At 40.8% G+C, this 20,456-nt stretch overlaps 1 protein-coding gene and 1 long non-coding RNA gene across 2 annotated transcripts; one reads left to right on the top strand and one right to left on the bottom strand.

Annotated features, from left to right (window-relative positions):
- The first annotated feature begins 1,827 nt into the window (after window positions 1-1,827).
- LOC145445650 (T-complex protein 11-like protein 2) lies at window positions 1,828-20,452 on the top strand. The gene is made up of 13 exons (XM_080323854.1): window positions 1,828-2,394; window positions 9,553-9,639; window positions 9,719-9,763; window positions 11,976-12,146; window positions 12,210-12,384; window positions 12,476-12,649; window positions 12,733-12,869; window positions 15,013-15,121; window positions 15,679-15,811; window positions 15,874-16,061; window positions 18,545-18,717; window positions 19,307-19,507; window positions 20,220-20,452. The coding sequence occupies exons 1-13, from the start codon at window positions 2,337-2,339 to the stop codon at window positions 20,378-20,380; spliced, it is 1,812 nt and encodes a 603-aa protein (XP_080179980.1). The 5' UTR covers window positions 1,828-2,336; the 3' UTR covers window positions 20,381-20,452.
- LOC145445652 (uncharacterized) lies at window positions 6,540-7,622 on the bottom strand. Its single transcript, XR_013917098.1, has 2 exons — window positions 7,301-7,622; window positions 6,540-7,009 (listed from the first exon to the last, which is right to left on the bottom strand). It is a non-coding gene; the product is annotated as an uncharacterized LOC145445652 (long non-coding RNA).
- Window positions 20,453-20,456: the final 4 nt, after the last annotated feature.

Genomic DNA, 20,456 nt, shown 5'->3' on the forward strand with positions numbered 1-20,456 from the left:
ACTTTGCACCGCGGAGAGCCTTTGTGGTGTTCTGTGCCATCACTGATTTCTTGAGATAGCCTATCTTGCGTATAACAGTTTTTAACTGTAGCAGCAGAACATCCCCCACAAGCTTATAATTACTATATCTACGCACCGAAATCGCGAGTATAAATGTTTGGAAAAGTTATCTGAATTACTTTTCTAGTCGCGCAGAGGACGAGAAATTTATCCACCTGGAAGAATTTCGCCGACAATGTTGGTTGTTTCGTACAATACTATCAAATATTTATCCATTCTTAGCCCAAATCAGGTTAGATGAACCGGTAGGAGCTGATGGGAGAGGGTATCTTCGAAAATTTTGGACATAGAATTAATGGTAATGCATCTTCCGGTTTCTATTAATTACTTTGTTGCATGTTGTTATTCGTTGACCTCCCTTCAGAATTGTAGGCATAGTCGAAATATATTTTGGAATCGCCCAAAAATCTTCATTCGTGATGAGACGCACACGATTCCGACTTGGTATTTTCTTATGGGGTACATCATTTATTTCTCTGCTGTTCGCATTTTACCCGTGGGGCTCAGATTGCACTATTATATTATAAACGAAAATTCCAAGTCACCCTGAATCGAGCCAAGCGTGAATAAAATTTTAAAGTTTAATTAAAACCTCTCAAGGATTTGGGAACCAATTCGTTAATTCAAATTGCAGGTCGCCAACATACGTTAATTTCGTTGTGTTTAGAGATGCGAGCCACATAATTATTGCTTGACGGCTGCATGCGACCATATGTCTGCAGGTTGGCCACCTCTGGCCGCTGTTGAGATCAGGCTGAGCAAAGTTGCAACGCATTAGAAATGCTAAATATCAATCCGGTCTCGAGGTTACCGGACCACCATCTAACACAGTGGTTCTCGAACTGGACCCAAGACCCACTGCCCACGCCATGGCAATTATGAACATTGCGTTATTTATAAGCATCTCACAGGAAGAAACCTACCAATTCAAAATGTTTGAGCTCTCGCTGCGGTTTCCGCATGAATCATTATAGACATCTATCACAATTCGCAAGCTGAACACATGTCAACTCCATCCTTTTCTACCCCAAAAAGGAACAATAGGTCCATTACCAGCGTCTAAATGACGAGGAGACGCATTTGCATACGCCATACGGCATCACAAAGGGAATTTAATTCACAAGCTCCGTACAGCTGATACAAACATTGTACGAAATTGTATACCTGGTCAACATTTTCTGAAGCATAAACTTGCCTATTTATTTGTGATAGCTATAGTCAATAATCCATTTTAATGTGGAGCTGGTTCATCCCAGTACACCCCATCTGAGTGGTACACCCTTTTAACATTTTGGTACACCCCAGGGTGTACGATACACCCGGTTGAAGAACCCTGCTTTGGTCTGTATTGGCGACGAAATTTGAATGAGCCATGATACTCGCACGGCTGGGTGCACACGACCATCAACATTACTAAGCAAGACTACTATTACAGTCGTAAACAAAGAGAGGAGCGCCTTGTGAGTATTTGGAAGTTTCTAGAACTTAAAAACTTAACAATTGAGTGCCTGGTTTCTATGCGATGCCATGATTCCTCCCGTATAAAGCTGCGGTACAACGAAGTCATATGTTTCGTAATATATACCATTGGGATTCTCTTAGTATGGGTTTTATTCCATGTACCGGACTGCCGAAGTGGTCTCACCAGTGGCAATGGCAGACTTGCACTAGCAGCAGTGTTACCAGTATTGGCAGTATATACACTATATGCAGGACGTGCTGGTGTACCCAATACCTGACCAGCTTATATCGTAGCCCCTCTTGAGCAGATATTAGTCATAAAAATCGTTGACACTGAATGTCAAAAGACGGTTTCAGAGTATACTGTACTGGTACCCCTTGTTTAATTGTGGAGGGGAAATAGGAATGGAAATGGGCACTTTCGGTATATGAATAAGTTCAGTCGTCCAGGGCTAGGTAGCAAGCCGCTCTGTGCGTGTGAAAAAACAGGTTTCTCAGCGATGCTATATCCAAATCCATGTGCACTATAATGATAATCTTGAGATAATTCGTCAAACACCGCTTGTCACTTGCCAGGTTGTCTTATATGAATTCAATTTTCCCCTCTGTAGAGCCTAGTTCTGCATTATGCTACCATTTGTGTTTGTGTTTCTGGAAAGTGTAGGCTTTAGTGGAACTGAATAAACGCTATTCTGAATCTGATACTTGTCTATGGCGTTTCCAGTTTATATAGTTCTCATTTTGAATTGCTAAGTCATTGCGATTAGGCCATAAATAAAGCAGTGTGCATCTTACCAAGTAACAACTATTCAAGAATGGAGAAAAGAGATGATAATCACAGCAATAATCTACAGGAACACGCTTCAGATTCCAGTAAGATTGATATTTTTTGGTACAATACCTTAAACATAAACGACAATTGCCTATTCAATTCAAAACATCAAAATATGTAAAAATGTCATTCAACACTAAAATATCACCTACGTATCTAGAAGTTCACGATAACCATACAACATGCGTGAAAGTGCTTCCTTCGTTGGCTATTTTAAGTCTTTCAATCTAATAATACAATAATAATCTAAATAATGAATAAAGAAATGTATTGTACTCTTTTTGTGGATGTTGACTTCCTCAGAGGTAACCAATTTTACTCACATAGCGCAGATATTACAATTTGAATGTCGTCTCTCAATACATTTCACTTGAATATGTCTATGTTCTCTTTAGGGTGTATTTAATTTGTCAATATCACCAATGTCGACGTGTGTCTATTTTATCAATGTCCCCAATGCCCACAAACAAAGCATTCATCCAGTAATTTGTCAATGTCGATGTGTATCTATTTTGCCTTATATATTGGCGACATTGACAAAATAGATACACGTGACATTGGCGACATTGTCAAATTAGATACAACCCTCTCTTTGCCCATTACGAGTGTTTGGCACTTTGGAATGTGTCTGGGTTGTGTTGAAACCTGAAATTTTTGGAGTATCTTGTCTAGAATGAGTCTGTGACTCCGGGATGTCTGTTTGGCACTCAGGTATCATGTCTCTAGTATTTAGGTTCCAGTCAGCTTTGACGTGCGATGCCCGAGATTTGTTCACTTCTATATCACCGAGTTACTGTGCCTGTTGTGATACCTTAGAGGCGGGTACCTTGAGTTCATTGTATTTCTACTTCTATTCTACTATATCTACTTCGTGCATCTATATTTGTAAGGAACCAACAAGATAGGGAATAAGTATAATATACTTTTTAACAATGCCTTTTAGTCTTCTGATGATATTACCGTGGGCTGAAAGCTTTAAATGTGTATAGTCAAATTCCTATAATCAAGCAATACGTATTTTTCTACATCTGATTTTCCTAAACCCTCCAACTGAAATATTAGGAGTTGTATCTTACGGTTTGGCGTACTGCTGGAGTAATGTTAGTCAAATGCTGGTCTAGGGCAGTATGGTGAACTTGGGATCTCTTGCAGCTCATAATTCATTGCATCTACATTTGTAAGGAACCAACGAGATAGGGAATAAGTATAATAATTTTTACAATGCCTTTTAGTCTTCAGATGATATTAACGTTGACTGGAAGCTTTCAATTTGGATAGCCAAATTGCTCTAACCAATCACTCTGTCTTTTTCTGTATTTGATTTTCCTAAACCCTACAACTGAAATATTGGGAGCTGTATCTTACGGTTTGGCGTACTACTGGAGGGATGTTGGTCAAATGCGGGTCTAGGGCAGTATTGTGAACTTGGGATCCCTTGCAGCTCATAATTCCACTGTGACCAAAATTTTTGTTGACTCAACCAACAGTTATAGTACATGTGACCCTTCAATTACAGTTCCGTAAATCGGGGTAACTTTGGACAATTTTCAACAATTACGCTTTGTATCTTGGAAATGCTAGGGTGTTGGGGAGGCAAGTTTTGTGTTTTTCAGGGGTCATGGAGCAAAGATTAGAATCAACTAATCCAAAATCTTCATGGTCATAAATAAGTACCTTATTTTTGTAAATTATCCGTGTCCAAAGTTACCCATGCATGTGGGGTAACTTTGGACAATGTAGTTGTTTGTATGCCTTTACACTCTATTGTTTATGAAACCTCGTAAATGAGTCTTATTTGGTAAGAGTTGATGAGAGCAGTGGCTAAAACTGAAACAAAATAGTATATGTCTGGCCTATTGCATGATTTTCACCTAATCCCCCCTCCCCCCCAAAAATAGGTAGTTTATGAAGGCTAATGCCCCCTTATTCATCCCTTATCTCAATTTTCCCTCATGCCTTCACCAATTGGGACTGATAAATAACACTGGCAGTGTCAGCATTCGACAGCAAACATTAAGCATGTTACCGTGATTTATTGCCGATTTCAAAAATATTACTGTTCTTTAAAAGATACACTTTCCCTTTCCTATGTCCTCTGATGGATATATTTGTCGTAATTTACGATATCCCATATTCAGCAGGTGCATCTTTAGGAGTATGTGATAAGTTTTCGAAGTAGCTTACACCCGATTACAATCTCTTAGCTCATTGCCAGGCGCGTAGCCAGGGGGGGGGGGTTTCGGGGGTCGGAACCCCCGACTTTTGAAGCGCGAAACCCCTTCCATTTACGCGAAACCCCCCTCGATGCATTTCAATATTTCGTCGGTCGGTAGCACTAGCTAATTTGTAGCACGCTCTTGCGCAATGATATGACCGATACATATGATGGCCTTTTTCTCGCATCTTCTCTCGTGTGCACAGTAGACGAGAGAGGGCTTTTTTTCACGTGCGTGCAAGGGAGACAAGGTCGTTATATCGTATAATGTAATCACAGTCACAGTGTAGCTACAACTCGTCGCGTCGCTTTTCCGAACGCGCGTAATTAGTATTAATAATATCAGATGTATTGCAGTATTCACCTCACTGGCGACGCGTAATTCAGAATTGTCGCGTGGTCCGCGATCTCATCAAATCTAGAACTCTATTAGGTCTATGCTTCAACAATTGGATGCTTAATCTCACGCATTCACCGATACACGGCAACGCAACTTTGATCTACAATTTGACGGCTTAAAGGTCAACTGCATCTTCAAAATGACTTCACCTTATTTCGTACATTATGTGGTTAGGAATATGAATAAAATAATGAAAATTGAAATTACCTGATAGTTTTCAATTAATTTGAATTACAAATCGAAATTCCGGAAAACGGAAACGAAATCACCCAGCCGTGAAATGACGTCAAGTAGTTGACACAACAAAAGTCCTTGTTATTTCTGTTGGCTGTTAGGTGGGATTATTGCTTAGATTTGCTGTGGATTTGGGTCTTTGAGTGGGATCATGAAAGCTGTGAAGGAGATAATTCATAGAGTCAGATGTTATGTCGCGTATGGTTGGTCCAATACGCAATATGCGTACCTACAATGCATTGACATCGCTGCCAAAACCCATCCATATACCGACAGGCGACGGGACGCCATTAAGACCAAAAGTGCGGACTTATAGACAACCAAAGGCAGAGTCATTTTCAAATGCGAATCACTAACGAGTATCTTGCTTCAATGAAGTATCCGAGATACGCAACACGCAAGAAAACTGACTACTGAACACGGGCAACTCTTGCCGACGTACTGCAGTAGTGCCGTTCATACTTTATTTCCACGCACCAGTGACATTGTGGTAATGTCAGAGGAACGCACTTCTAAAGCTATACAAAGTGTCTGAAATCGGTAAGTGAAAATGTACTGTGTCAGCTATAGTTTTGCAAGAGTGTAACTAACCGCTTATAGTAGTATTGACTGTGGTATGGTAGTCATCGAAGTATTATTATTGTTTACACTCACGTGCATGTGCAAATAACTGAAATATGTATGCCTTGAAAAACTTGTAAGTAGAAGTGTACGTAGTCTGAAATAAAAACACTTGAAAATCAATTGAGAAAAATAGATCTATAAATGCATTAGTTACTATAAAGGGAGTTCATAACCTGCTGACTTCATGTCGTATAATGGTTATATATCGCTGACCTCCTATTAATGGAAGAGTTGCTATTACTTTTGAAAATACACTTCTTTTTGTGTACGGTACATGTGCGGTCATGTCATCATATTAGTTACTTTAGTTATTGAATGAGGAGTGTCAGATATCTGTGACTGAACCTATCAATATTGACCGCTCAGTAAAAGATGAAAACTTATCACTATCATCATAATAGTCGTAAAGTTAGGTAGAATGCAGTTGGCAATCCTTCATTTTTATGATACTTCCGAACAGCATTTGGTATAGGTCTACTGCCTTCGATTCGACTTTGTTATAAAACTCAGTGATATTTTTACTCCTGCTCTAGATTCCTGCAATGATGAAGTTGACGCATTCATTAAAGCAAGACCAGAAACGGCCGAGTCGACCAGGTCTATTATGATGATTCATCCTCATTCGACAAACGGCATCGTCAAAATTAGTTGAAAGAAGCTATTGCTGGACACAAAACTCTATATTTCTCTCCCTGACACAGTAGTACTGTTGATGGATTGGTTATGTTGCATTTATTATTTTCAATACAACTATTCCTTCACGAAGCATTGTAAAATTGAAATCCTTTGAAAGTACTGGATTTGATCGGATGTGCAGACAGGATTTTTCGTTGGCTTTTGTTGCAGAATCCCAGTGGCCAGCAAACAAAATTTCCGTGTACAGTTTTTCTCAGCTTCCTGAAAAGCGTAATTGTTGTGTTACTGACGGGTAATTATTTGGCACCCGACTCAACATTTCATGTGAATGAGACTCATTCGCTCATGCATCAAACTGGATGTTATAATTATATGACAATATTCCTGTTGATATCTATAGCGAGACAATCTCCAATACATACTCTTGATTGAAATCCTGATAATGCTGTGATGCACTAATAATTCATTCGTTGCTCGAGGGACCTGTTTGCAGCACTTCAACTCTCCCCTGATAGTTTGCATAAGTTGGCAACCTCCATCCTCTCAACTGTAATTGATAATACCAAGATTAATAACTGGAAGGAGGTTCTCCACCAAATTACACATACCTGTGTATTTCATTTGGTCTAGACAAGCGGCTTAAGCTGAGCAAGCTAGGCTGATCATACTATATATCACTAACATCCTTAGGTTATAGTCATCAATAATCATACTCAAACGACCCCTCGTTTTCGGAGCAGCAAGAAGTTCCACTGATATGGGATCGAGCACATCAACACTTGAAACGTGTCCTCGTTTCAACATTACTTTCGTAAGTGAGAGGAAAAAGCATACTTACATTCGACATCTGAGTACTCGGACTCGCCTGGTGAATCCATTACAAGCGAAACCTCCGCCATAACTAACTAAAATAAGCGCCCCGCTACTGCAAGACCGCCAACCCTATAGCATACATCTCCAGCGGCCAGAAGAGATGTCAACTACATGACGTCACAATGAACATTCCGCTTTTTCTGTAAACATACCAATATTGGGACTTTCGGTCCAAATTACGGCAATTTCCGATTAGTTTGAAATACGGAAAGTCGGCCATTTCGGTATGAAAAAAAATTCTGAACATGATTCCGCAAAGTTGTCTATGAAGATGCAGTTGACCTTTAATATCAACAAAGAACAAAGAAATAGCAACAGGTTATCTGAAGAACACTGTATTCAAACGGCATTCTTCAATCTACGCTAACACAGCCAAGCCAGGCTTGCGCGCGGCCAATTGGCCGGGCCTATTGCAGATGCGGTTCTTCGAGCCAGTAGAACTAGGCTTGTTAGAGACGTGATAAATCAGGCTAGCAACGATTGCATCCAGCACGGCAAAAACTAACGAGAATCGATCTCCCTGAGATGATTGCGAAATTAAGTCATCGATTGGCGCGCGCTCGGCAATCGTTGCTAGCCTGATTTATCACGTCTCTAACAAGCCTAGTTCTACTGGCTTGAAGAACCGCATCTGCAATAGGCCCGGTGCGAACTATACCATCGCCTGCACAATCGCATCTGCTTTGCCTGTCCCGCACTATATCATCGTTGGCTTACACAACAATCGCATCCGCAATATGCCTGATACGAAAGATATCATCGCTAGCCTAATAACGATCGCGTCTCAGGCCTAGCATGCTTTGGCTCCTATCTCTCGATGGATTGTATGCGGATTTGCGATTGTGATTAAAGAATGACATCGCTAAACTGAATGACATGGAATGTCCGCGATCGACCTCAAACATGTACGTGCGACGGTGCGTACATACTTGATTGATTTTCGCTAATACTTGAACATAACCACCGGAAGATGCGTGTCAATGCTTGAGTTATAAAAGATGAGAAAAGTTTGAAATTGAACCACCTGAAATCGGTGCCATTATAGAACAGATTCCATAACAACTCGGACATTTTGACTTGAGCAAATCGTCGCCGACGTTACGTAATATGCGTTGATATGCGCGTAATACGCGTTGAGAAAGCTCGCGTATTCAATTGTTCGCGAGAGATCAGGGACTCGCTAATTAACAGCACTTCTGGACACGTTGGCAAGCTTATCATACGCGTAAGTTCGTCAACGCGAGGCGATTGTATGATCGTCATTTACGCATTACTTAACCCTAATGAATTGATGCTATAAAAATCGAAACCCCGCCCTCTTCATTTCAAACCCCTCCCATATTTTTCGGCTGGCTACGCGCCTGCTCATTGCCTACTCATTTTTTCATATTTTGGCAAACCTAATTTATTAACCTTCTCATTCCATTTTAAGAAGCCATCAGGCCGGTCATAAGGAATAAAGTTGATGATACACTTTGACACAGATGAAGCAGCCACTTTTCACAGCTCTAAATATCACATTTTTCACTATCCAACGTTACCCCGTTCTGATAAAATTCGACGGGGTAACTTTGGACATCACATTTTCTTGTATTGATCTAAGGGTGAGCCCACTGAGATTTTTGCCATGGATTAAGACTACTTAAGAGGTATCTGCTGCCAAGTTTTGAATCCATGAATCACATGCTATCTATGTTTGGTTGTAAGAAGTTTAATGGCCATCAATTTTGATGAAATTGACCCCGCCATTGATTTATCAATGTTGGGTCAAGGTTATCTGGTTGTGAAATGAATCCACCTTTTATTGAGACTACTTGTGGTACTGTTGCCTCATGAAAAAGAATTGGACATCCAGCGGCAACCCTTTTCCATCACTAACCATTTAAATCTTTAACTGCTTAGTGTCCAAAGTTACCCTTAAGTCCAAAGTTACCCCGGTTTACGGTTCTAGTATTCATGGCATTGTGTAGCTCTGCAAATTCGAGTGCATTTTAACCTGATGTTTGCAGCATTCATTTATAAGAAGTACCAGAAGGCCTATGACAACTACTATAAATACTTGTGCCGCTTCCGCGAATAAGGATTATGTTGTTATTGGATTAGGATGTCAATATGCTGATTTTGAATAGTAGTGAATAGTGGCTGTGGCTTTCATTCGACTTCCAGTTCTAAGTATGCTCGAATTGATCACTGTCACTCACAAGTGTAAATTTTCAGTGAAACATCCTTGCACACCGAACAAGACTGTTCCGAAATCCGCTGAAAAAGCCGACGCTATATCCCGAGAAGAGGAAAGCAATTTTGGTGAGTGTCTTTGATAAGCATTAGTTGGCCTAATGAAAATGAAAAGCTTGACTAAGCTAACAGGTTTTTAATTTTGCAGGAAGTGATGTCGATGGTGCTGGCATGGTTGACTCTTCACCGAGTGGTAAGCAGGATGTGGCTTTTAAATGGCACTGCATGACTCAATATTCCATTGAAGCATTTATTGCTACCGTGATGTGCATGTGCTCGCTGCAGCAAGAGACTATGCACTACCGGTGTCAGGCGTTTGCAAAACTATTTACAATTGAATAGTATATTCATATTGAAATGAACCCGAATATTTTCGGCTGACACTCGTCAGGGGTAATCGTCAGCAACTAGTAGAGAATTCGAAAGAACAGCGTATATCAACAATCGTAACACAAAATATGATGTCACCAGCACGAAATGTCGAATACGAGAGCGTTCAATGTACTAATAATAATCCCGCTTGTGCGAAAAATTATCGAGACGACAGATTTCGCATACTCGGAAAGGGTCTCTCACACTTTCATTTGTGTGCCTTGGAGTCGACTTTTATCAAAATACACCAGCCAAGGCTGTGTCAACAAAAAGAGTTCGTGTATCATCTAAAAATAGTACATTGAACGCTCTCGTATTCGACATTTCGTGCTGGTGACGTCATATTTTGTGTTACGATTGTTGATATACGTTGTTCTTTCGAATTCTCTACTAGTTGCTGACGATTACCCCTGACGAGTGTCAGCCGAAAATATTCGGGTTCATTTCAATATGAATGTACTATTCAATTGTATATTGAAGTTCTGTACCTCAAAGAAGCTGTTTAAAACTATTTACGTGCAGCAATCATACTCATTAAAATATGTCGGAACGTCTGGCTGTGAAACAATAATCAGGCGTAGATTGTTTATCAAAACTACTAAGTTTAATTCATACTGCCATAACATATCTCTCACTTTTCTGATGTGATGGGAAAACTAGGATCAGGCGTTTGCAAAACTATTTACGTGCAGCAATCATACTCACTGGGCACCAATAAGTTGAAAATATTTCTGAACACCGGGCTGTGAAACAAAAACCAGGCGTAGATTGTTACCAAAACTACTCAGTTTGATTAATACCGCCATAATATATTTCTCACTTTGCTGATGTGATCAGAAAACCTTTGTATTGGTTATTATGATGCAAGATCTTCGGTCAAACTTATTTCCGTTGGTCATCCAGCAAGTGAAATGTGATTCATCAATTACGACCAACCGGAGGTAGTCGTTAACGAAGTAATTCTACTTTTTCGGAGTACCCAAGCAGGTTGCACTACTTGTTCAACTGGTTATGTTTTTGGCAACTTGAACTGCTTGAAGACATTTTGATTTTGAAAATTGGAACATTAGTTTTAGGACGAGTAAAATTGTCATAAGAAACGCGTGAAATAGCCCCTGTGTCACGGTATATCTTCTAAGATTCTATCTATTATTAAAGTGACATTGGTCATTTTTCAATCCCGAAAAGTGGCCATTAGCCATCTCAGATTAACTGCCGCTCTACCAAATCGACTTTCAAAATTACTTACTTTTCACTTTTGAGACCTTTCATTTTCTACTTCCTCTTGAAGTAGTTTTGTCTGGTAATTTTTGTACTTGTAACTGAGAAGAAATGTACGGCGTAAATCTTGCCTCCACTTGAGTAGCAACTAGCAATGCCAGTGCATTCACTCACAGTGCGCTCCATTTCTCTATATTCATTATGGGCAGCAAGCCTACTACTGTGATAGTTGCTCTATTAGCGGCGAAATGTCATCATGTGCCTATATATCACGTCACGGTTGTAATGACTCGAGTCGCGAATTTTTGGTGAGTCGGCTTTCAATTAGTGTATTGACTCGAATTGTACTCGAGTCATTTTGCATGCCTCGACCAAGTCATATGACTCGAGACTTGGACCGCCGAGTCGGGCATTTCGTTGTAACTTCGAAGAATAGTCGAGTTAACACACTATTGGTAGCCTATGTCATCCATCTATTCTGGTACTTGAAAAATAGGGACAAAACTGTGTAAAATGAGGAATGAATGCGAGGTATTCAATATCACCCAAAATGAGTTGTAAAAAATTGAGTTGAACAGGATTGAACACGAAAATGAACAGTGAACACTATGACTTGGACTCGGACTCTAGTCATAACACTCGGACTCGAACTTTTGAACTCTGACTCGAACTCAGACTTGGCTCGAGTCAAAGCTATAAAAGTAGAATTGACTTGCGACTCGGCACCTTGCGACTCGGTTGCAGCCGTCCGCCACGATACTCTAAATATCCGACCATCCCCATCTGTTTTTTACAATAAATTTTGGATACAGCGTCTCCGCCTAGAAAGAAATTGTTGTCCGACGTGAAACAGAACTTACTCAACGAAGAACGAGCGCAGAAGGCAAAGTTAGCTCACGAGATAGCTTTTGACAGCAACTTCAAACTTCCCGATCGACCACAAGAACCCTCGCCTGAAGACAAATCCTCAGAGGCAAACCTGAGTACGTAGATTTCGTCTACACGGTTTGAATACAATTTGCAAAAATTATATTGTAATATGGCAGGAAGAATGCGTAAAAATATATCGGAAGTAATGCATCGAGCCTTTTGGGATTGCCTAAAGTCTGGGATTGAAAGCGACCCACCGATTTACGATCATGCCTTCATGTTACTTCAAGAAATCAAGGGGATTCTATTATCACTACTGCCCAAAGAACGAAAAACTACGTTTCACCAAAGGTATTTCTAAACACGTTTTGCAAAGTGACCTTCGATCGTTGACGGCAATACCCTCGCCATATTTGTGTTACGGGTTTGGTTTGTTTTCTAGGATTGAGGAATACCTTGACCTCGATTTCCTTCGTCAGCAAGCTGAAAATGGCAGCTTGAATGTGAAAAACGTTGCCGCCTTCATCGTTGACACCATGGCATCAATGTGCGCGCCAGTAAGGGACAGCCAGGTAGCTGAACTGAGATGCATTGACGATGTTGTCGAATTGTTCAGGTTCGTACGATACATGGTAATTGGATTTCTAATGTTATTGTGTTACGGAACATAGCGTCCTTAATTGCACATTTGTTTTGTAGGGGGATCTACAAGGTGCTCGACCTCATGGAGATTGATTTTGTTAACTTTTCGATCCAAGTCATCCGTCCGCACATTCAGCGCGGGCAGTTTGAGTACGAGAGGTCGCAGTTTGCCAAGATTCTCGAAAATTCACCAGGTAACGCTTCGTCTTGAAGTTTGATCACTTGTGATGGCCCGCAATGACAACCGGTTATTGATCTGTCGAAATAATATCGTAATGTACCCGTCAAGGCTGTGGAGTCGGAGTCGGAGCTTGGCTAATTTTCGCTTGATGGAGTCGGAGTCAGGAAAACTATAATGGCTGGAGTCGGTGTCGTGGTAAAAATACTGAGTGGAGTCGGAGTTTGTGAAAATGACCCTGACTTCGACTTCGACTCCAACTTCTCAATCATGAAAAGAATTGCTTTCAAAGGATTTTCAATATCATTTTTATGTACCACCAATCACTGCGGCCAACCCGTGTCACGCAGGCCAAATGTGGCGCGCGAGAAGCTTTTGTGTGGTCTGCGAGGTAATTCTCGAAATTATTTATAATATCAGGTAAAATTGCAAGGCCAACCAAAATTTGATTAGCCTGACCACGAAATTTGATGATGACTAAAACATCAGCCAGCTCTGACGCATTGGCGTATCCGGGGACCAGCCACGCATTTATCGCAGATCTCCGTATATGACCATAAAGTAGAATATTTCGTAGCAGATTTATTTGACTTGAAATTTTTCTGGCACTTCGCATGATTTATTGTCACTAGATTTCTAGAATTCAGTATTGGAGCCCCCTTCTGAAAATTATAAATACATGTTATTTACAGAATTGAGTCTAACTATACTCGCAATTAGTAGATAACGTGTTGTCCAACATGCGGCTTAGCTTGTGCACTTGCAGCGAGATCGTCGTCGACGAAACGTTTGCACAAAATGATAGAGGGATATTTGCCGAAACCGTCGATATTGCTAACGTCGAATAATTCTGTCTTTGCCAAATGAGCCGAGTGGTATACAGATGCGACCCGCAATATCTGTTAGTAACATATTTATTGATAGAATTCAGTCTTTACCTTGGACAAAAATTTCGCGCCTCGCGCGACCAGGGCATGACTACACACTGCACAGTTTCATGATATAATTGTTATCAATTTTAGTGCGTATTAATATAAGTCTTGTTTGCAATGTTACCTAATCGGTTCGCTCCTATTGGATGACTAAAAAAAGGTTATCAACATTCCAGTTGCCCACGCAATGGTTCGTAAATCTCATGTGTCCCTTTGGCCGAAAAAGCCGGCCACCCCTGATATCGATAAAATTATACATTACTTGCAAATGACAATTCAGTTGCATACAGGAAGAAAATCGCAATATGCATTTTCGTGATGCAGTCAAAATTGATGCAACTTTTGGAATTATACCATGATACTGAGGCAGAGCAAATGCATCGGCTGGTTTTGTAAAATTATAAAATTGATGTAAATGTAACCAACGATGCTTCCTCTTGACAAAATTGAAAATATTTGTAGTGTAGCTTCTAGCTGTTTGGGTTGATTAAGAAAGACTGCAAGTCGTAGTCCTTGAATACTTGACTAAGTACATGTAGACTAGACATAGGCTATGTTATTTGACTACTAACTGAATTTAATTTATGACCAATGTCTATTAGTAGTAAGAGTGTGTGTGCTTGTAATCAGTATAGTGTGTAATTAGAAAATTAGTAAGTTCAATCTCTGTATTAGTTGCTGACTCATACACATGTGCAAGAGCTACATTTGGATTTTTTATCTACATTTTGAATATACAGGATTAGATATATGTCATATTTCAATGATTCATACATATTAGTATATTAGAGAGCTCATGTTATAAATACTTATAAAATATGACAAAGGGTGGATATTTAGCAAATCGTTCTTTCATGTTAATTGCATAGTGGATAATTTGAGCTGTGTCACATTGAAACAATTTTCCATGCCACCCTTGATCACATGTTTGCATATGTTTAATGGTTGTATGATAGTCAATCAATTGACAGTGTGGCATATAATTTTCGAAGTAAATTGGTAATACTGTTGGAGTCGGAGTCGGTACGTTTAAAGACTCAGGAGTCGGTGTCGGTATATTGAAAATGTGTGGAGTCGGAGCCGCAGTCGGTGGTAAAATTTACCGACTCCACAGCCCTGGTACTAGTAGATTGCGAATATTGTGATTGATTTAATAAGCACCTCTGTTTTTAACAAGGCATTATTAGGATTTCAATTTCAAGTTTGAACTAGGTGTTCTGTTTGCAGACGGCCTGCAGCATACTCGTAACTGGATTAGCAACACGTATCAAAGGCTGCGGAGCGAATTGGAGCGACTTTACCAACAGATGAAAAGAGACAACTCAAGATTACAAGGGTATGATGCCGTGCTTGCAAGAAATGATACGACTTTTGAATGTTCCTGCGAATGCTCCTTTTGAAATTTTTATTTCCCAAGCTGCCGCGATCTGAAATGTCGCTGTTTGTTTTGCTCATTCCATCGGGTATCACAGGACTGTCGCAGCCCTGTCGCATTGAATTTTGTATTTGTATTTCTCATAAATATGATCATCACGAATTCCTGAAAACATATCAAGTATGCCAGACCACAACCGTAAGACAATATTTCGATGGCTATGCGATAGTCACGTACCATTTCCTGTGGACATTGTCCACATATTCAATTTGAAATACAAGAAGTTTCTACTGAATGAATACTAGTTAGTCCTCGACGTTAACGGACCATGATCTGACATATCACCTTCACGTACTAGGGCGGCCATCGACATCCTCCTATCTTCTCATTATATCACAATCTTGTGTTGTTTTTCAATAGGGAACAATTCAAATAAATGTGACTTCAAATTTTCTTCATACTTGTATATTTCGGTTTAACGAAAACTCAATCTCTTTCTCTCTCTCTCTACCTGCCAGGACTTCCGCCAGTGACTCCTTCGAAAAGAAATACTCGGATATCGAAAACGCCAAATTGTCCCCAACATCGATATTGAATGCGGCGTACAGCACGATATTGTCGTGCGATTTCGACATGAAGGAACTGCCGGAAGTGAGTGTGACAAGTTTTCATCGAATTGTTTCCATTAATCAAATGCTACTTTGGCTGGGTAGACTCTAGCAATGGACCGCGAACGGATAGAATCTCTGAAAACCGACGCGGATCGTATCGTGTTGGTGTCGTCGGTCATGATAACCAGCTGCGGCGTCCTAGGGCAGCCGATCGCTTCTCACCGGGAGTTTCTCGAGAAGTCGAAGGAAAATCTTGTGACGCTGTCGAAGCCGGACGCCAATCAAGACTTGTGAGTGGTTTTTTTTTTGTCCGAAGATGTCATCTAGACAGAGTCGGTCAGTAACGAAGTACTGCTTTTTCTGTGTACTCAAGGCGGTTTTGTCCAATTGCAATTCTTACTCAAATGGATGTTTTCAGCTTATTTCCATTTTTGGTTTTTAAGGTCTTTATTTGAGAAACTTACTTCCTACACTTTAGATCAGTGATTTTTCACCTTGCCACGGGCGCTGGCGAATTTGAAGGGGGCGGAAACGCTCAGGGGGCGATATTGGTGGCGCTGAAGAAAAATGGCTTTGCAGTTGTTGTTGTTGATGATGTAGTAGTAGGACATATGCCTGATGAGTATTCGGAGCAAATTAACATTCCACACGACGATGTTTGATACATATGTATTCATAAATGTAGTGGGTTATTATAATTCATGTAAAATGAATTACGCGTACTTTTAGATCCCCAATTTCCCGTTAAAACACTACGGTCAGGCTTGCTAGGGGTATTTTCTACAAAAGGTTTCGAACTGTCTGCAGCGCACAGCGTGTGGAAATCGAAGAAAGAGGCACTGTATATCACTTTTGAGAGTGAGCTCCCCTGTAAATAAAATATGTTTTGAAGCTTTGTGCACGAAATGATTAACTAAATATACTTGTATTTGAAAGCTAAAAAATTAAATCGTCATAATATTTCTTCATTGTATCATAAAGGGTGATCGATACTATCTAATGTTGTGGTCCACAACCTCACATGAACGCTATATAATATGAGTTGCTTTGTTTGGAATACATTCATATTTAAATTAATAACTGGGTACAGTACTAAATTCAATGTGAGCGGACATATGCATCACACAAGGGTGCCCTATATTATTTCGGTGAATGAACATTAATTGCACATCATGTTTTGACGACCCCCCCCCCCCACGAAAAATACGCATAAATATAGAAAATAGAAATAGGCATTTCGGCGTCGGCCATCACCACGCCACGATGCACAAAGCCATATAAAGTTCCGGCCAATATGGGACTCCGAGAAGTTTGCTGAAAGATCTTCAGCGAGAAACCCTTAGCCGAATAGGATTGCCCTTATGTTGACCGTAAACATCGATGTATATAATTCTAATTGTCCGTAGGTGCTTAAATCGCTTGTGCCGAATTATCACGTCATCGCAATCTGCACCCCACATGAAATAACATCCATCAAAGAAAAATTATTCGCCAGTGAAGAAATACCAATTTTGAATCGTGTGCTTACTTTAGTTTAATACGTTTATGCGTTTCAATATCTTTTGACTATATAGCAGACAAGAGTAGGTGACTAAATAACATGTAATGAAGTAATGGTACCAACGGGCACACTATTAATTAAAATGGCCTTCATTTTCCAAGACAGCTCACTCAGCTCTACTGTAAATCTGATTACGTGGGCTGAGAGGATAAAAAATTTCTAGCGACATATGTATGCAATTACCACCTATTCATTCATGTATTATATAAAATTTGGCGCCTAGGGCGACCAGGCCACACAAACTTTGCTGACCATCAAAATCACGCGACGGGGTTCTTGGGGGCGAAGCCCTCTGAAGTTTCGTTGATTACGCTATGGGAGCGCAAGAGAATCATTTTTAGGGGGGCTGACGAAGCACTGTTACGGCCCTTCCTTTTACCCGTTGCCTTTATTACAGTCCTTACAATATGGGGGTGGGGGGCGCTGGAACATGATAATTTTTAATAGGGGCGCTGGCGGAAAAAAGGTTAAGAAGCACTGCTTTAGATAGTAGAAAGTATTTGTGCGAGTGAAATGGTCATGGAAACCACCCAAAATGCCCCCCACCCCCTGTATTCGGTAACAGTTACCGGGTGACTGAATATGTTCTTTAGTTTGCTCCTGTAGTGTCGTTAGTCGCAAATATAGATCTATCAATTTCATAGCCAACTATAATTAACCGCTAAATGTATGCGGTGCGGGCCCTCGTCCAAATCTACTTTTTGAAATATACTTCAGTATCTTTCAGTAAGTTTCATTTTCTACTTCCAGATGATGTCGTTTTTGAACAGTCCCAAGCTAAAAACGTAGAGAACCACCCCCGTCAATACATAAACACTTCAATAAGTGCTAAGGTACTAAACCTACTCTCATACTCTCGAAAAGTAGAAGGACTCAATCACCCACCGCTTCCAGTGCCAACACGAGGTACGTGCCGATATGCCGCGCGCAGGAAACCTGTCTCCGTGCTGAAAGCAGCTGACTCGCAAAGATTCACTCGATTGCCTATATGTTCGCTACCATTATTTATTTGTTATTATTATCCATTTGTCTTTTAACATTTTGTACATAGGTCTATCCAGTCGACCTCTAAAGTGCTATCGAACATCCTTGTACTATACTGATTCGTGATTACGGTGGCCACGTTTTTCTGTATCGTCTTTGACGCTGTCTCTTTATGTGATTCGGTCAGATGAAAGGAAAGACTCTCTTTCTATATCCGTTGTTTATCAGGACCGGCGTGCTGGAAGGGATGTCGCTGCAATGTTGGAAGGACGCAGTCGATCACGCGAAAGGCGGCGGGCCTGAACTGGCCCGGTGCGTGAGACCGTCGAATGAAAGTGCGCTACGAGAACAGATCGTGACTCTGAAGAACAGACGGACGCACCCCGTGTTTAAGTTGCTACGTGAGCTCTCATAGCACCGATAAATATACTTGGATTGCTTACGACTAACTAGCACCTGTTTCCGCGTAATTTGACCTTTTTTACCCTGAGTTCGCGATGCACCAGTGCTTCTCGATTTTGGCTCATTATTACGTTATTCAATTTTACCGTGTGCTGTGCTGAAAGGTACTGTAATTCGTCCAAGAAGACACAGTTTGACTTACAGTGCAATGTGGTCGTATACCCAGAACAGGCAATATTCTGCGGTTACATTACCTTCGCCGATAATTCCGATCTATTCGGCCAATATTCAAAATCGATCTTGAAGACGCATTTCCAAAACTTCAGAGCATTTATTTGAACGCCTTTACAATAAATATACTACAAAGGCTGCATGTCAACAGCTGCAAACCATAAGAAGTATATTCGCAGTCTAGCGATCCCAGATTTAAGATCTCCGACTCGCTGCCACGTTGTAACGTGACGGAAATTGCGGCTATTTTTTACCTCTCATTGCCAATTCCGACATTTCTTTCAAAGTGTGATTGCAATTCGATATTATCAGCGAACCGATGGTATAATCGACCGACTTATGACCATTGTGTTGCAGACGACAGAACAGTGGATTACCTCGTTTCTTCCGCCAGCCGTGTCCAGACCCGTTCTCCGACTACGTTGCCACCGGTGCCTGTAGGGCTGACTTTTATGTCGGGAGCGCTGGTCGATGCGGCGTCGCGGTACGCCAAACTGGTGAACATGAACAGGGCGGCGTACGGACCATTTTACGCCCCTGTTATTCGCGAGGTACTCGGTGAGTGCGTCATGTTTTTGCGGCGATTTCAATAGAAGAATGGTCGGATGATGCGGCTCTGATGATTCGACTGAGGTGGTCTAAGTAGTCACCAAAGTAGAGATAACGACGTAAATTTCTACTGAATTACGAGTAGATGCAGCAATTTCCAAGACATGCCAAAATTACTCAGAGTAGAAAATGAAAGGTCCAAAAAGTTTCGGAAAGTCGATTTGGCCGAGGGGTCGCTTACTTTTAGCTACTTACGAAATTGCAGGGTGTAACGCAAAATTACTGATTACACTTGCACACGCGTTGAATTTCGAAAATATATTCAGTTACCGTGATATAGGGGCTATTTTGCGCCGTTGTGCTGATGATTTAAATAACTCAAATTTTTTCAGCTCTGACACAGAACATTGTAAAAGTATATCAACAATCGTAGCACTAAATGTGACGATTGTTCATGTACAATGTTACAATGTTACAATTCCCTACCAGCTGACGATTACCCCTGACGAGTAATAGCCGAAAATATTCGGGTTTATTTCAACGTAAATTTACCATTCAATTGCATATCGAAGTTCTGTACCTCCAAGAAGCTCTTCAAATCTTCACTCCAGTAAGTTCTGCCTAAAATCTGAAGTGAAAGTAGTATTAAATACATAACCACTTGGGATTAGTAAGTATTGCAATTAGGCAAAGGCTACTTGAGCATTCCGATGTGTTACAGGCATGAGCAGTCCCGACGGCGAAAAGCGCGAGACCGTGTCCCCGAAGGCCGGCGCCCGGAAAAAGCTCGAAATGTCCGACAATCGAGGTTGTAGCGACGTTACTCCGGAGGATTTGGAAGGGAAGTGCAAAGTCACTGGAAGCCTTGACGATTTGGACTAGGCCAACGAGGCCTAGCGAATTATTTGATATTTGTTGATTAGATACACAGAGAATATACGATATTTCGCCTCTCGCG

This window comes from Botryllus schlosseri, chromosome 8 (genome assembly GCF_051294905.1).
Source record: "Botryllus schlosseri isolate E-star chromosome 8, Bs_hap1, whole genome shotgun sequence".
NCBI classification, from domain to species: Eukaryota; Metazoa; Chordata; class Ascidiacea; order Stolidobranchia; family Styelidae; genus Botryllus; species Botryllus schlosseri.

What these genes read in the sequence shown, in the direction of transcription:
- LOC145445650 (XM_080323854.1), top strand. Translation starts at nt 2,337, where the DNA reads ATGGAGAAAAGAGATGATAATCACAGCAATAATCTACAGGAACACGCT. An exon ending in AAAACTACGTTTCACCAAAG is followed by an intron (nt 12,385 to 12,475) that starts GTATTTCTAAAC and finishes TTTGTTTTCTAG; the next exon opens with GATTGAGGAATACCTTGACC. An exon ending in CCCCGTGTTTAAGTTGCTAC is followed by an intron (nt 18,718 to 19,306) that starts GTGAGCTCTCAT and finishes ATTGTGTTGCAG; the next exon opens with ACGACAGAACAGTGGATTAC.